Source organism: Fundulus heteroclitus, chromosome 24, assembly GCF_011125445.2.
Source record: "Fundulus heteroclitus isolate FHET01 chromosome 24, MU-UCD_Fhet_4.1, whole genome shotgun sequence".
In the NCBI taxonomy this organism is placed as follows: Eukaryota; Metazoa; Chordata; class Actinopteri; order Cyprinodontiformes; family Fundulidae; genus Fundulus; species Fundulus heteroclitus.
The window spans coordinates 13747440-13763060 of NC_046384.1; the positions used below are offsets into that span (position 1 = coordinate 13747440).

The 15621-nt window shown below is 43.4% G+C and overlaps 1 protein-coding gene across 3 annotated transcripts in view; it reads right to left on the reverse strand.

Annotated features, from left to right (window-relative positions):
* Window positions 1-284: 284 nt before the first annotated feature.
* nrp2a (neuropilin 2a) overlaps window positions 285-15621 on the reverse strand; it is an 82112-nt gene continuing 66775 nt past the window's right edge. The window contains exons 14-18 of one of the 3 annotated variants that reach the window (XM_012857264.3): window positions 14115-14380; window positions 13611-13707; window positions 11359-11391; window positions 4336-4392; window positions 285-3330 (exon numbers count right to left, since the gene is read on the reverse strand). In XM_012857264.3, the coding sequence (XP_012712718.2) occupies window positions 3026-3330; window positions 4336-4392; window positions 11359-11391; window positions 13611-13707; window positions 14115-14380 (758 nt within the window). In that variant the 3' untranslated portion in view covers window positions 285-3025. Of the gene's footprint in view, window positions 3331-4335; window positions 4393-8091; window positions 8973-11358; window positions 11392-13610; window positions 13708-14114; window positions 14381-15621 lie in introns of those variants that run through there. The other 2 variants (XM_021313389.2, XM_012857265.3) reach the window with 2 other exon arrangements.

Consider the following 15621-nt stretch of genomic DNA (forward strand, 5'->3'; position numbering starts at 1 on the left):
TGTAAGAGTGTGTGTCTCTGAGACGGCGGGCACTTCAAAGCTTTGATGTTGGCGCTCCTAAATGAGGGCCACCAGAGGTCTGGACTAATGGGACATCATGGGGAGATTAGAGGCCAAATGGAGCAGGCTGACAGGCTACCCACTCCTACGTATGTGTACGTTGCACAGAAAAGCAGCAAGTTGCTGTGTGTAACCCATTTGTAATTAAAAGTGAAAGATTGGCTGCCAGTCTTTGCTCGTAATTGGACAGGAAGAACCAGTTATAAAAAGTCTTGTTCAGTGGCTTCTGTAGTATGGTATAAATCCTTTATTAAATAATCATAACAATAATTATAATAACAATCATAAAAAGAGCATTTCTGTACAAAGACCCCTTTAAAATAACAACAACAGCAGTCCTAGTAGTGCGGGAAAAAAAAGGATGGGGGAAATCCTGTCCTCGTAAGTTTTTTTCTTTTTTTTTCTTTAAGTCCTCCCAGGCAGAAGAGGGCGCTGTGACTGTCACCGTTAACGTTAAATGTGAGTATTTTATACCGGCTCCAAAGGCAAGCTGGATCCCCGAGGCTCCAAGGCACTTTGAAGAGAGTCAGTGGGGTCCGTAAATGTGGGCCTCCGAGGACAAAAGATGGCGAGAGTGAGCGTGAACGAGATGAGTGCGCTTCTACCGTGAATCCATTGAAATTCATTTCTAAGCCGGAGTGGGTGTTCAAAACAGGTGTGTGTTCATCCCAAGAGTCTGCAATGACGTGTACTCAACTATTTGTATATACAATGGTAAATATAGCTGAGACCAGATATTTACATGCATTGTATAAAAAGATGCACAAACAATTCTTTTCAAGTCAAGGATTACCGAAGTATTCGCTAAATGCCAGATTAATGAGAGAATTTCTCTAATGAAATACTTTATGTTCTTTAAATTTAGAAGTTCACCAGCACTAATAATACTATGTCTTTAGGCTATTTGGTACAGATGATGAGGTTGTATCTTTGTAAGCTTCTGACAGGTAAACCAACAGTATTTGAGTTAAATTGAGACATACTGTAGCTATGGATGCGTTTTAAGATAACACTTCAAACATCTCTTCTTTATGTGACATAACCGAAAAATCTAAATAAACGAGTACATATATCTGGAAGAGAATTGTGGACCTTCACATGTATGGTTTATAATACGGTACAATTTCCAGATGACTGAAAGTGTCACATTTTATTTAAAGGGATATATTCAAGTATAAACCCTATGGGAATGTCCTGTTATCATCTTGTTGTGGACAGAAATTAGTTCTATGTCCCAGAGATTAATGTTTTTGGTTTCAAATGTGCATATCAAGCCAAGAACAAAAACAAGAGACCTTGTAAAGATGCTGACTAAACTTGTTGAAGGTTACCCAAAACATTAGACTCAAGTCTTATAGTATAAAAAATATATTGTATCATTATTCTAGCATATAGCTAATAGGTCAGATAGTGAAAACAATTTCTAAGACGGTAAACGTTTAGCCTGATTTATTGTCAGACGGTGAAGAATAAGAGTGTGTCTTTTAATAAAGTGTATGTAAATATCTGGACTCAACAGTACAGGTGAAGTACGTGGGAATGAACGCTGAGATCTTTCCTCTCGCTCTCTCTTCTTCTCATGGCTTACAGGTCTCTGGCTGGTTCAAAACCATAATCATAAAACAATGAAAAATACCAAAACAATGACAAAAAAAAGCTTGCCTTGTTGTGCAACGACAAATAAAGATTCCCAAAGTAGGCCACCATTAGCCAGTAAGTTGAGGTGGAGGCTTTTATGTTGGGGGGGAAAAGATGGGATAGGTCCTGTTAAATCATGGCTTTTGAGGTCCATGTGTAAAAATGTCTTGATGTTGCCTCAATGATTTTCCCCCTCCCAGCATTTCCACTCAAAAACGCTTTTGCTTTTAAGGCTTGTTGTGCATCTGGGCACACAGTCACTCTATTGATCGGATATGTCTCTGGTTTGTTTCTGATCCCATTTGTTCCTTTTTGTTTTTTTGAAAGCACGGGGCGAGCAGTCGCTTACGGGAGGGAGAAGCACGGGGAAATTTTGAGTGCTCCATCAGTCACAGTCTTGCCCATCCTTTCTTTTGATTCACTTCCTTCAGGGTTATCGGCGTCTGCCCCAACCAGCAATCCATAGGTTGCACCATCCAAATCTTCATAACCTTTTTTTTTTTCTCCCCGATTTACTGCTAATGTAAACACGACCTTCTCTTTGCAGGAACCAGTAACAACTAAATCTAACACCTCTCCATCAGTAAAAGAATGTGCCCCTCCCTACCTCTACACACACTCCCACACCCACACTCACACTCACACACCCACACATATCTATATATACTTTCTTCACCTTTTTTTTACCCCCCCAAATTATCAACCACAGGACTGGCAACTGACCCAAAAGCAAACATTGAACAGAAAGAAAGTGATCTAGCAGAAACTCAACTATAAATACCACAGAGAGCCAGGAACTAAAGGGCCAACTGAGGCTGATAGGTAGCAGAACGTTGACGATGGGACTAAAGAGTCAAGGGGCCTTACAAAGGAGCTAAGTTCTAGGCCACTGTGTTCACATGTGATCAAAAAAATACTCTTTTTTTTTCTTCTTCTAACCATATTTCTATCCTACCACCTTTCCAACACAATTTGTCCAGCCCTGTCTGTGTAGTTTACAGTATCCAGTTGGAAAAACTAGACATATCTATGATGCATTTATAAGCAGTTCTCTTTAGGTGACCCAGGATTCAGTAATTGATATGTGTTGATATTTAGTTTTTTGAGGCCTATCATCCCTGCAACGAAGCAGTCCATGGAGGTAACCCTGGTCTTTTCAGTCGCTGACGCATCTGCAGAAACAACTGCCAATACTGGACGGCGCTGCGTTTTCCAACCAAGTTCTCATTGAGACCCGCAACCACTGAGGAACACTAAAGTTGGCGTAGATGAAGAAAAATAGATTTTCACAAAATGCCTGCATCTTCTTTCCCCTCCGTCGCTTCTCTCATGCCTCCGTGCAGCAGCGCTGCTGGTTGAGCTTGACTTTGTGCTTGAGGCCATCGTACAGTTCAAAGTTGTAGTTCTCCAGGGTGGTGGAGGACCGCGACGAGAGTCCGCTGTAGGAGCACGTGCAGTACAGGAGGAGGCCGGCGCACACGGCCCCCAGCAGAACGCCCAGGGAGCTCATGACGATGATGGTGACCAGGATCGGGTCCAGGGTGTATAACCACGAGTTGTCTTTTTCGGAGGTGTGCGTCACTGGAGGATCAGACGACGGGGATGGTGTGCTCGAGTCTAGGAATTGCAAACCTGAGACAGGAAGAAGAGTAAATGAGAAAAATCATTAATAGTTTTTCTAAAAGGGATGATTTTCTGAAATTTGCACACGCAACCATCTTGGGTTTACAGAGACGGGTTCGAGAACCATAAAAAAAGAGGAGCACACGCCTAACCTGACTCTGCCAGATGGATTTGCTCCGCATATCCATCTGGAATACTTCCGTTTAAGTAATTTTTGGAAGGGGCGAGAATACTGATAGCTGATCGGCCTATGTTGGTGATAGACGGGCCAAATAAACCTATCAGATCAATGAAGCATATGACGTACTAACAGAGCGACGACGAAAACACAACCACAAGCCAGGCTACTCTTGCCGAAACCAGTCGGGAGAAGAGCAAAAACATCTTTTCCTCTGAGAAAAGCCTCCAGAGCAGTGTTTTGTTCTTCTTTCAGTGAAGAAATACTCTGTAATTCCGATAAAACTTGCTCGATAGCCACGCTAACGCTAGTTTCTTCAGCTGAAGCCGCCATGTTCTTTAGACTGAACTGTCGCGCTTCCCGTTGCGTCACACCTCAATCCGCCTCAAAGCCAACGCTGATTGGACGTTCGTTTGGTGAACTGCTCCAAATTTTCTTTAACGGAAAGTAGCCAGACTGATCTGCGAGTGAAACCTTGAAAGCTCGCGAGATCAGGATGGTCTCACGAGGCTGGCGCACGCCGTTGGAGTGGACAAAATGCCTTTTTGACGTCACTTGAGATGGAAAGACAAGAATAGCTCATATAAGCGCTTATTACTAGCAAGGTATCCACCAGAAGACCAGGTGTCACTTCTGACAGCTAATAACAGTGCGGATAAACTTCTTACAGCCTCTCTGAAACTGGACACTGATGCTACAATGTCAATATGGATGAAGAAATTTGAGGAACGTCTTCAACTCCTCGATTACGAAATCTAAAGCCATTCTACGGGTACCTAATAAGGTCAGCGACGCATGTATTTTGATGCATGTGTGATCATTTGTGGGCGACTCACCACTGCCATGCGGATCTCTGCCCACGGAGAGTCGCCCGTCTCCGATGTGTCGGTTACCTGTCAAAGAGAAGCACGGGACCTTCAGCAGCAAATCACTTTACACGGACTTGTCACGCGCGCACACACAAAAGAAATCCTTCAAAACATGATGTGAAAGAATATAAACTGATGTTGTTTACAGATCTCAGAAATATTAAATATCTGACAGACGTCTTTATTCTTATGCAACGACACAGTGCTGGGTTTTGTTGGTCGGCACAAAGACTACAGAGCAATAAATGATGAAACACGGTGGAGATAAGAGTACATCTTAGTAAAAAGACAGAACCCATCAGAATTGCTTTAGAACTGAAAACTAGGGCACTAAAGTTGACAGAAGTTACAAAAGTAAATATCAGGCTGTGTTCAAAATGTCCGCTCTTTCACCCGTCACCACCTCGCTTTTTGAAGTTCACCCACTACATTAAGTGGAGACAGTTGTTTTTGTTTTGGAACATCGCTCCAGACCCATTGTACTTTAAAATATTCCCAGTTATGAGTCAAATTAATAAACACCAGCAAGGAACGTTAGCACTTTACATTAATGTACAACTTCCTGGGTGAGTGTACACTGCAAAAACGGAACTAGAAATAAGTAAAATATTCTTTAAAATGAATGTATTTGTCCTTGATTTGAGCAGGTAAATAAGATGATTTGCCAATGGAATGAGATTTTTGCACTTAAAATGGGAACAATTCATCTCCATCATCTTATTTTAAGTGCAGTATATCTAATTATCTTATTTTAGGGCTCAAAATACTCATTCTGTTGGCAGATAATCTTATTTACCTGCTCAAATCAAGGATTAAAACATTAACTCTAAGAACATTTTACTTATTTTTAGATCCGTTTTTGCAGTGTATCCCTTCACCAATTCATACTCGTTTCATACTCATAGGACTATTCAGACCTGGTCTACTTTGAGTCAAGTAGTTTGTTTTAATTCCCACCTATCACACGTATGATTTTGAAGTTATTTAACTACATTTCCCAATTGTATATAAGTAATAGAAAAGAAAAACTGGTTCTCAAAGTAGGTTTCAAAGGCCCCAAAGGGGGGTTTAATTTGTGCTAAACCTTCCTTTGCTTGCCTCCTAACAAACAAACACCACCAAAGTATGAAATGCCCTCCCTAAAAAAAAAAAAAAACAGCACACTTTAACCGCAAAATAAGCCTTTAAATTGAACAAGCGAACAATTTCAGATATGGATTTTGTGTCTTTAGCTCTACTTCATTCCCTTACATATGCTGACAAGAACCGGCAACCAAAGATGGGAATTAGCTTGTTGTGCCAGACCAATTGTGACAGATCAGATTAAATATTCCAAATAAATTAATATGCACACGTTTTTTTTTTGTCAGTATAAAAAGATAAAAAAACAGACAATTCTATACTTTAAAATAGAAAAATATGACTTTATTCATAGAGAAAGTTCATTAAGATGCATTCCTGTCAAACACACAGTCATCACATTTGATAAAGATTGTATAAGACTGCTCATTCTGTGCCAGGACAAGTCAAAACACAATATCAATGTTGAAATCATTACTGTCAAGGTTAGGAGTGGTGTATTTGATGGTTAAAGAAAGAAGTAGTGCTTATGACTGTCGAACTCTTTGACACGGCGGGGGGCCTGAAGTTAAACACTGCAAAAGCTCAATTGAAAATAAGTAAAAAATTCTTTAAATTAGCATATTTGTCCTTAATTTGAGCAGATAAATAAGATGATATGCCAATGGAATGGGTATTTTTATACCTAATATAAGATGATTAGATAAAATGCACTTAAAATAAGATGATTTAGATGAGTTGCTCCTATTAGAAGTGCAAAAATCTTATTTCATTGGCAGATCATCAAGGACAAATACACTAATTTCAAGAAAACTTTACTTATTTTTAGTCACATTTTTGCAGTGAACCCAGTGTCTAAATGAGAGATTATTAAAACTACTAATAGTTAAAGCACTTGGGTTGAGTTTAGAAAACGTTGTTTCTTTTGTGTCTTTCTGCGTTTGCTGCTCCTGGCAGGTGTTCAGGAGTGGGAGTAGCTGTTTGGCAGGGGGCTCCGTCTAGATCGGGAGGTCTTTGATGGCCGACGGCATTATTAACAGTCGTTGCCAGGACAACGCAGGTTTGGCAACAAACTTGGGCGATGGAGGTGCAGCAGATGGGAAGGAAAAAGTGCTTACCGCAGCCTTTTATAAATGTTATCCATCCATTAACTAATTACTGCTATTAGGAGCTTGGTGGGTAATGGTGTCGGGATTGATTGCGTAAGGTGTCCAGTTCCTCGCTTCCCAAGTTGATTTAAAAGCACAAAGCGACGGCGTGCCAAAAGCAGTTTACGTCCGCAGCGGAGGAATAGAAAGTGCAGTTTTTGTAGTTTTGTCAACGGAGGTTTGTTTCGCTGAGGCGCAGGTTAAAGGCGATGGATTTTTGCAGCTTAGACTGAACCAGAGCGCAATTAAGGTGCAAAGTTTCAACTTCGTTCAAACCCAGCTGAGCTTGGGTCGGATTATATCGGCGCTGGAGCGACTAATGGGAGAGAAACCGGCGTCAATTTTTTGATTGCAGATGTTTTTAGACAGATTTCAGAGATCGGTGTTCTGCATGTTTGGTTGTCTCCCTGGCGCAATGCCTATGACTCCAAACAAATGGGAACCCCTCTGTAGGACTTGATGACATGCTAAAGAGGTAATCCATGCATTTGGATTGGCTGTGCTGGAGTTCAAAACATGCAGGACACTGGCCCTTTAAGACTGAAGTTGGCCACCTCTATGTTAAGTGAAAGTGCATCAGCAGTCTTTCATCACGTCATATGGCACGAAAGAAAAAAGGCATAATAGCTGGATCAAGGGTTCCTACATTTTTATATTGAAACTCAAGAGTTTTGTCCTCTTTCAAGCCTATTTTTAAAGTCTAAATAAAAAGCGGAGGTACGAACTCAATGCAGACATTTCTATAGGGTTCAGACTTTAAATATGGGCTGGATGGATGGATGGATGGATGGACAGACAAATGTACAAATTGATGAATAGATATAAATCTAAGACTAAAGTCTGGAAACACACATTATGTGTAGAAACCCTGTGAGTCTGTGCACTGGAAATCATAATATCCCGAAACTCTCCTAATGCGGCACATGTACACTGCAAAACACTGTACTTATGGTCTCCAGCTGGTCCTGCGGCATTGTGGGATTTGTAGGCGCATAAATCAAGTAAGAAGTGGTGATGGCCGACAGCTGTGTCTATTTACAACCCCCCTAAAAACAACAAGCACATATTCGCACTGAAAACACGACAAGGCTCGGTCCGACGCGGGCTTTCATCTGGGCAGCTCAAAGACGAGGAGGGGGGGGGGGAAGACAACCGGAGTGGGTGGTACAAAGCATGAGTGGGAGTGGAGCAACGTGCTTTATTACACCAGAGAGTCAAGATGAAAACACTAAACACTGGGGACGGGCCGCATCCATCACTGACTGATGCCTTTATCAGGAGAGGATGAGCCGCTCAATCAAAGGAGCTAGCTATCTCCATTAGTGATGCAGGGATTTAACTATGATGGATTTGCATTCTTTTTGGTTTTAAATGTGCACATGCTCTCTTTAAATAGACAATTGAGACATCTTTTCTTTCCCGTCCTGTGCAGCAACACCCTGAATGTTGGCACAACCCACATCACAGCTACCCTGTGTTGTTATTACAGACACCATGAGCAGTATTTTTTTTATTTTTTTTAGGCTTGCCAGGTCATTTCCACAGCTACAGCACAGCAAATGTGTCTCAGCCTAACAGTTTTCCTCTCAGAGCTCCCGCTTTGCGTCTCTTGGGTCTTGTTTTAGCCTCGCGGTTTGGCAGCTCTGGCTGGCTCATGCAGCAAGAACCAGCTCGACCTCTCCGCCCCCCCCAACCACCACCACCCACACGTCTTTGTCTGAGTCCATGCTGGGGTCGTTCCAGGAGGACCGTCGGGGGTTATGATGGAGCCAGACGCTGCTAAATGGTCCGAATCAAGCTGTTCGGGAACAGAATATCTTGCTTCGTCACTCTCGCTGGCAGCGGCGTGGCGTGATAATGTCAAGAGCAAACTCCTTTTATGAAACAGAGGACCCGGGTTGGATCCATTAGAGATGCAGAGTGGTTCTTAGCAGATTTTCACTTAGTGTCACCATCGCCATGGTAGCATAGCAGCTGTAAACGGGGAGTGGGGGGGGGTCTGTCAGTCTTTGCAATCGCTTCCACGGACATGGCGCGCTGGCATCCGAACGCCAAACTGGTGCAACAGGCTAAGTGTTTTCTTTTTCTTTATTTATGCTTAGCAGAGGGTGCGGTGTCGGTCCCGACTGTCCAGCCTCACGGTCAGGACTGGCTCCACCCCTGGGGTGGCCATACTGGTGGACCAGTTAGAGTACTGGAAGCACTGCGAGGAGCTGTGATAGGCCACGGAGAGCTGGTTCTTCTTGGTGGCCAGGTGTTGTCGGCAGCAACAGAGGGCTCTGACCAAAATGGCTACCGCCAGGAAAAGGAGGGCACCGCCGGCAGCCATAATGTAATACCAGTGGATTGGCAAGGGAGGCACAGGAACGCCTCCCCCTGGTGGAGAGATACACAGTGATTGGCCAATGGGAAATTTTTTTTTGTTTATTTTCTACATTTAATTTGCTGCTTTCCATTCTTTTTTTTTTCTTTTTTAGATCTATAGCTTACAAACAGCAGGCGTGCATCTCACTTGAGCATGCACAAACATGCCAGTTGCAAAGAATAAAACAAATCTCCAAGGCCATAAATTAAAATTAAAAGAAAGAGAGGAAAGAAAACACGAAAGCATTGACTTCTGTCACGTAGCCAGGGTTGCAGTTTGAGGACAACTTTTCACACCAAGATCATGAAGAGATTTGGGTTGACACCAGTCCAATAGCTGATTCAGTCACATGCAATGCAGCCTGTGTTTGAAGCTGCGATGATCTTACTTGGTGTGAACTGAAGCCACAACTATTAGTTACACAAGCAATCACACACACTGAATTAGGGAGCTTCCTCTTCCTGTTTCACGCTGGCACAGGATGCCACATTTAGCCCTTGGAGCCATGCAGGAATCAGTGGGGAACCCCATGGGAATCCAATATTTCAGAGCTCTCTCTCTGAGCTCGCGTTGGATCTTTTTTATCTAGCTGGCTCGTGTTGGCTCATTTGTCCCAAGCTCGTAATTTATCCTGTTCTCTTGTCTCGGCTTCTTCACATTCATCAGCCTCCTGGCTGGTCCTCTTCTCCTCAAAGCCAAGGGCTCCCTCCTCAGAGACTATCTCCACAGATCCTCTACGCCGTTTTCCCCTGGCGTCAACCTCGCCTTCCTTAAATTCTTGGTAAAAACAAACTAACCAGCTTCCAAGAACCTCGTACGCTTCTATTCAAGAGAGCTGAAATAAAACCCAGATGAGATTTAGGAATATGAATAAATAAGTGCCCGTATGAACTGTGTGAAATCTCCCACTGAGCTAGGGACGGCGAAGCGGAGCTCAATGCTTCCCGATTTTTTGGACCGTGTCACATAATTACAGAGAGGGGGAAATGATGCGTGATGCTGCCACTTCACACCGCGCACACACACTCAGCTTTCAGAACGGAGCGGAGGCACCCGCGCTCAGTCACTCTATCTGATTGCTTTCCGCCGGGAATACCGCTGTGTGCCATGATATTAACGCCTGCGCTCGTGCGCGCTGGTCCAGGGGGTTAGGGGGGATTTTTTTCGGTGTGGGGAGTGCGAAAGCCGGTGAAATGCACACGCATCACATTCTGCAACAAAAACCCAGACGAGCCTGCATCTTAGCGGAGGGCGTTATGAGATGCTGAAACACTTGCATCAATCTCAACGAGACCCCCACCCCCTTTCCTCAGATGCTCAAAACATATTTCATGAGGAATAGAGTTATTAGACCCCTTCAGGCTATATCCTGCAGCCTAGATCTGGGAATACGGAGCACTTTTGAAGTACCTGACTGCATGGGGCGGGTTTGATTTAGCTTGCCTTGCACACAGAGTTTGAGATTTGAGTTCTTTGTTTCCGACTGAGTTTGACAAAGGGAACCTACTTTGCTGCTTGTTTTTTTAATTTTTAGAAGCAATTTTCGGATCTTTTTGATTTCAGTAGGGGCGTTTTGGAGACAGTGGGGAGGTATTTCCATGCCGCCGATGCTAAAAATTAATGCGAATTAGTTTAGTCTAGTCAGCTCCAGCAGACTTTGCATCGTCAGTGAAGGTGTGCATTTAGGCTACGCTGCAGAAGGTGTTCACACCCCTTGAACCCTTTGCACATTTCATCACGTTGCGACAACAGAGGTTAATGTACTTCATTGGGATTTTATGTGCCAGACCAATGCACTGCAAAAACTAAACTAAAAATAAGTCAAATTTTCTTGAAATTAGTGTATTTGTCCTTGATTTGAGCACGTAAATAAGATGGTTTGCCAATGGAATGAGATATTTTGCACTTAAAATAGGAACAACTCATCTCTATCATCTCATTTCAAGTGCAGTATATATAATTATCTTAGTTTAGGGGTCAAAATACTCACTCCATTGGCAGATAATCTTATTTAGCTGCTCAAATCAAGGATAAATGCACTAATTTCAAGAAAATTTGACTTATGTTTAGCTCCGATTTTGCAGTGAGCAAAGTCGGCACGTAATCTGAAACGTGCGGCATGCATTTGTAGTTATCCCCAACATGGGTCTGTTGGTTGCTTGCCGTTTCTCAGTAGTCCTCTACTTCCTGTGGTTCTGGTAAATAAAATCCCAATAAGGTTCATTGAAACCTGTGGCTGCGATGCGACAAGACGTGAAAAAAAGTTTAAGCGGCCCCGTAATCTCTGCTTTTGCAGTTTGGACAATCAAAGCAAGAACCCCGGGTTTGATGCATACTGACGGGCAGGAAGCAAGACCGAATTTAGGGAGCGAGATCCGTCATAAAAGCCAAACTCACCTGGATTTTCTGGCGAGAACGCTGAGAAAGGTTCTGCGAGGACAGGGAGACACATTCAGACAAGAACAAGAAGGACAGAACCTGTTAGATAACTTTAATGCGAAGGAAAAATGTCACAGAAATGCCACATGACGTACCTACATGAAATTCCCCTGATATCTCCTGTGAATTATGGCATTTACTGAGCTTTTTAGCTGCAATGCACTTCCTTACAAGACATGAGGCTTGGTTGTGAGACGGTGGATTGTGCCGGCGGTGTGTGTGTGTGTGTGTGTGTGTCTGTGTGTGTGTGTGTGTGGGCTTTACGAATGTGTTTACTGGTGGTGTCCGGCGAAACTGGAGCCGACTGGGAGGTTCTGGGTAGCTGTAAACTAACAGAGCAGAACCTTCACTTTGATTGTCTGGAATGCAAACAGAAGAAATAGTGGTGCTGTGTGCGCCTCGGAGAGATTTTGAGAGAGAGAGAGTGTGTGTGTGTGTGTGTGTTGAAGGGAGGGCGGTTAAAAGAGAGAGAACGAGGGGAAAACAACTTGGGAACGAGAGTTTTTTTTTTTTTTTTTTTTTTTTTGGCGGGAACACAAACGTGCTGTGCAAAACTCAACTGTGTTGCATGATAAGAAACATCCCAGCATGCCATGGGAGTGGCAGGAGGAAGCAGGAAAAAAATACGGAGGAGGGGGGGGGATGAAGGCAGGGCTGTCATCTTCGCCTTCCAAGCTGCACAGATTCTCTCAGGACCCCCCATGACACATTTAAAAAACACAAAACCGGCTGCAAACGGAGGGGATAAAAAGCATCCAAAATATAAATAAATAAAAAAAATAGAAAAACAGACGCGTGTTTTCCTCTAATTACTCACTAGTCCACCTGCGAAGCCAGCTCTGGAGAGATGATGGCAGGATTCTGGCTTTGAACTCGCAGCTTGGTCTCTGATCTGTTTAAGACCCTCTCTGAAGCCCCTTCTTGGGCCAGATTAAGAGGGGCTGCGCTTGTGCTCGGCTCACGCCCTGCACTCGCAAAAAGCCTGCTTGGGAAACGGCCTCCCTAGTAATTCCCTTTGACGGTTCGGGGGGGAAAAAAGCTCTGTTTACAAATACGACAGGAGCGAGTGGATGGGAGAAAGAAAGACGGAGAGGAAGAGGAAGAGGAAAAAAATCTAATGAAACATAGATTAGCATCTCCGAGACCCATAGGGCATTTATGGCCTACTTTTCCCATTCTTCTATTCTTTTCTTTTTTCGTAAACGATGTCCCTGCCTCCCTCCCTCCCTCCCTCCCTCCCTCCCGCTCGCTCTGTCTTTTTATCTCTGCAGTAGGTGGGCTCGTCGGCGGAGAGATGGTCTCTGGGACGGGAGGGCGAGTACGTGGAGGGGAGGATTAGCGTTTAAAGTGTTTACCTCCTCAACGTTCAAGGACCTTGCGGCTAAAATATCTTCACGCAGGGTTTTTTTTTTTTTGCATGAAAGCTTTTATTATACGCATGTAGCGTACTTTTAAGAAATAGAGCCGGAATGGACCTAAACTGGTTCTATTGCATCCCTGGCTGTGCGTTTATGGCCATGGGGGGTTCTGTCCCGTCTTTGCCCCGCGTTTACACTGCAAAAATGTAACTAAAAATAAGTAAAATTTTCTTGAAATGATAGTTTTGTCCTTGATATGAGAACGTAAAAAGGATGATCTGCCAATGGAATGAGTATTTTGACCCCTAAAATAAGATAATTAGATATTCTGCCCTCTAAATAAGATGATGGAGATGAGTTGTTCCTATTTTAAGTGCAAAAATCTCATTCCAATCGGCAGATGATCTTATTTACGTGCTCAAATCAAGGACAGATATACTAATTTCAAGAAAATTTTACTTATTTATAGTTTAGTTTTTGCAGTGTAGCTCCATCTTCCCATCGCTGCTTACCAGATTCCCTGTCCCTTTTTGAAGGAAAGCATCTCCAGAGCTTTTCACATTTCTAGTTGGGAAAAAAAATGGCTCCTCTCGTTTTCCTTCAACTTCACAAGTACGCGCTACTTTTTTTTTTTTTGCTGGCCCCGTCACATAAAATCCAGATAAAATCCAGTGAAATGTGTGGTTGTAGCAAGAAATAATGCGGATAAAAGCCCAAGTTGTGTGAATACTTCGCAACGAAATGCAGGGCGTGTGATGATGGATGCGTCGACTGTCGTGCAAAGTTGATTACATCTTTTAAATGCCCCTTTTTTGTTTTTTTTGGACAAACGTCAAACCTTATGCAACGTACCTGTGCACTCTTTCAGAGGTGAGCTGGCACTCATGTGGACGTTGTCTATCCAGATGTGTCCTCTGGTGCTGTGCTCAAAGAAGCCCTCTATCACAACCTGGGAGCCAAGCAAGAGAGGGAGAGAAGCGGAAGAACGCATGATGAAGGTAAGGCGTCGCAGGGGGGGCGGAGGCAAATTGAGAATAGGGACAAACAGCAGGAGGAGGAGGAGGAGGAGGAATAAAAAGTTAATATGAACCTCGGTGCACTCAGCACTCGCAATAATGCTTCAGTTCTCGGCAAGCTATTCGTGCTTACTTTTTTATGAGAACATCAACTGCTGGTGATGTCTCTGACAAATGCATGAGAACAAACAACCAAGCAGCCAGCAGAGAGAAGATGGCGTACTTATTCTTTTGAAGTTAAACCTGACTCAAAAAAAAAAAAGGAGTGCTTCTCTTTTTTTAAATCAAATCCTGACTCTCGCTTCTTTGAAAGGATCTAGAAATGGAGTCACTTAGCTACCTGAAACTCCTTGGGGGAGCGCGGCACGATGGTCCGGCCTTCTCTCCAGACGGTGGTGTGATTGTCGTGGAGGGACCACAGGAGGCTTTCGTCGTTGTGGCTGTCGCGCAGGAACACCCTGAGGTGGCCCTTGGCGTCCCCCCACATCTGGTATGAGAAAAGGAGGCAGAGGGGCCCGGCGTCGGCGGGCACCACCGGACTCACGAGTCGGGCGCGCTGCTGCTCCGTCTTCAGGCTCACGTCCAGGTACAGGTAACTGTTGGGCGCTGGAAGGGTGGAAAATATGGTAAGTTGTACAGAACCTTGCAAAGGTATTTAGATCCTTTAAACCTTTTCTATTTTCAGGGAAGTCTTTTCAGGTTTTCTTTGCAAAATAGCTCAAGCTTGGTTAGAGGAGATGGAGTAGTTTGTGAACGTTTAATTGTATTCTTGGTTGTTATAGGCTGGGTTATTCTGACAAATGAATAGAATTAGATCTAAACCCTTCCCTGGTAGCTCTGATTGGATGTTTAGGATCTTTGTCCTCCTGGAAGGTGAACCTTCGACTCAATCTCATGTCTCAACCAGCCTCTAAAAGGTTTTCTGCCAGTTTGTATCTCATATCTTCTTATGAACTCTCACCAGCTTCCTTGTCCCTGCCGAAGAAAAAACAACTACACCCCCACGAAGCTCTCACTGCCACGGTTTACACTGCAAAAACAGAACTAGAAATAAGTAAAATGTTCTTAAAATGAGTGTATTTGTCCTTGATTTGAGCAGGTAAATAAGATTTTTGCACTTAAAATGGTAACAATTAATCTCCATCATCTTATTTCAAATGCAGGATGTCTAATTATCTAATTTTAGGGGTCAAAATACTCATTCCATTGGCAGATAATCTTAATTACTGGCTCAAATCAAGGATAAATACACTAACTTTACGAACATTTTACTTATTTTTAGATCCATTTTTGCAGTGTACGATGCTGTATTCTGGGTGATGCACAGTGATAGCTTTCTGCCACACTTTGTTTGAACATAGCACCTCTGCAGCTCCTCCAGAGTTACCATGTGCATGTTGGCCTCACCCGCCAGTTTAAGTGGGCAGCCATGTCTTGGTCGACTTACACCAAGCTATACTGCTGAAGAAAAGCATCCCCACGCCATAACGTCCTGGGATGGTGCGTTCAGGGTGTCGGTTTGGGCCCTTTTGAATGTGCGCTAAAATGTTCAATGTTGCTCTCATCTGACCAAAGCCTCTTCTTCCATATGCTCTAACGTGGCTTTTGGCAAACTGCAAGTAGGACTTCCTTGTGGATTTCCTTCAACGATGGCTTCTTCTTAATAGTTGTCGCGTCTACAGATTCTCTAACATATAACCTCCCAATAGAGTACATTAGGGATGTGCGATATATCTGCACTAACATCGGTATCGGCCAGTTTTAGTATTTTTTTTAACATATCGGTGTCGGTCCGATAAGGGAAACTGGGCCGATATTAACAACCAATGTTTATTTCCTTCTAGTTG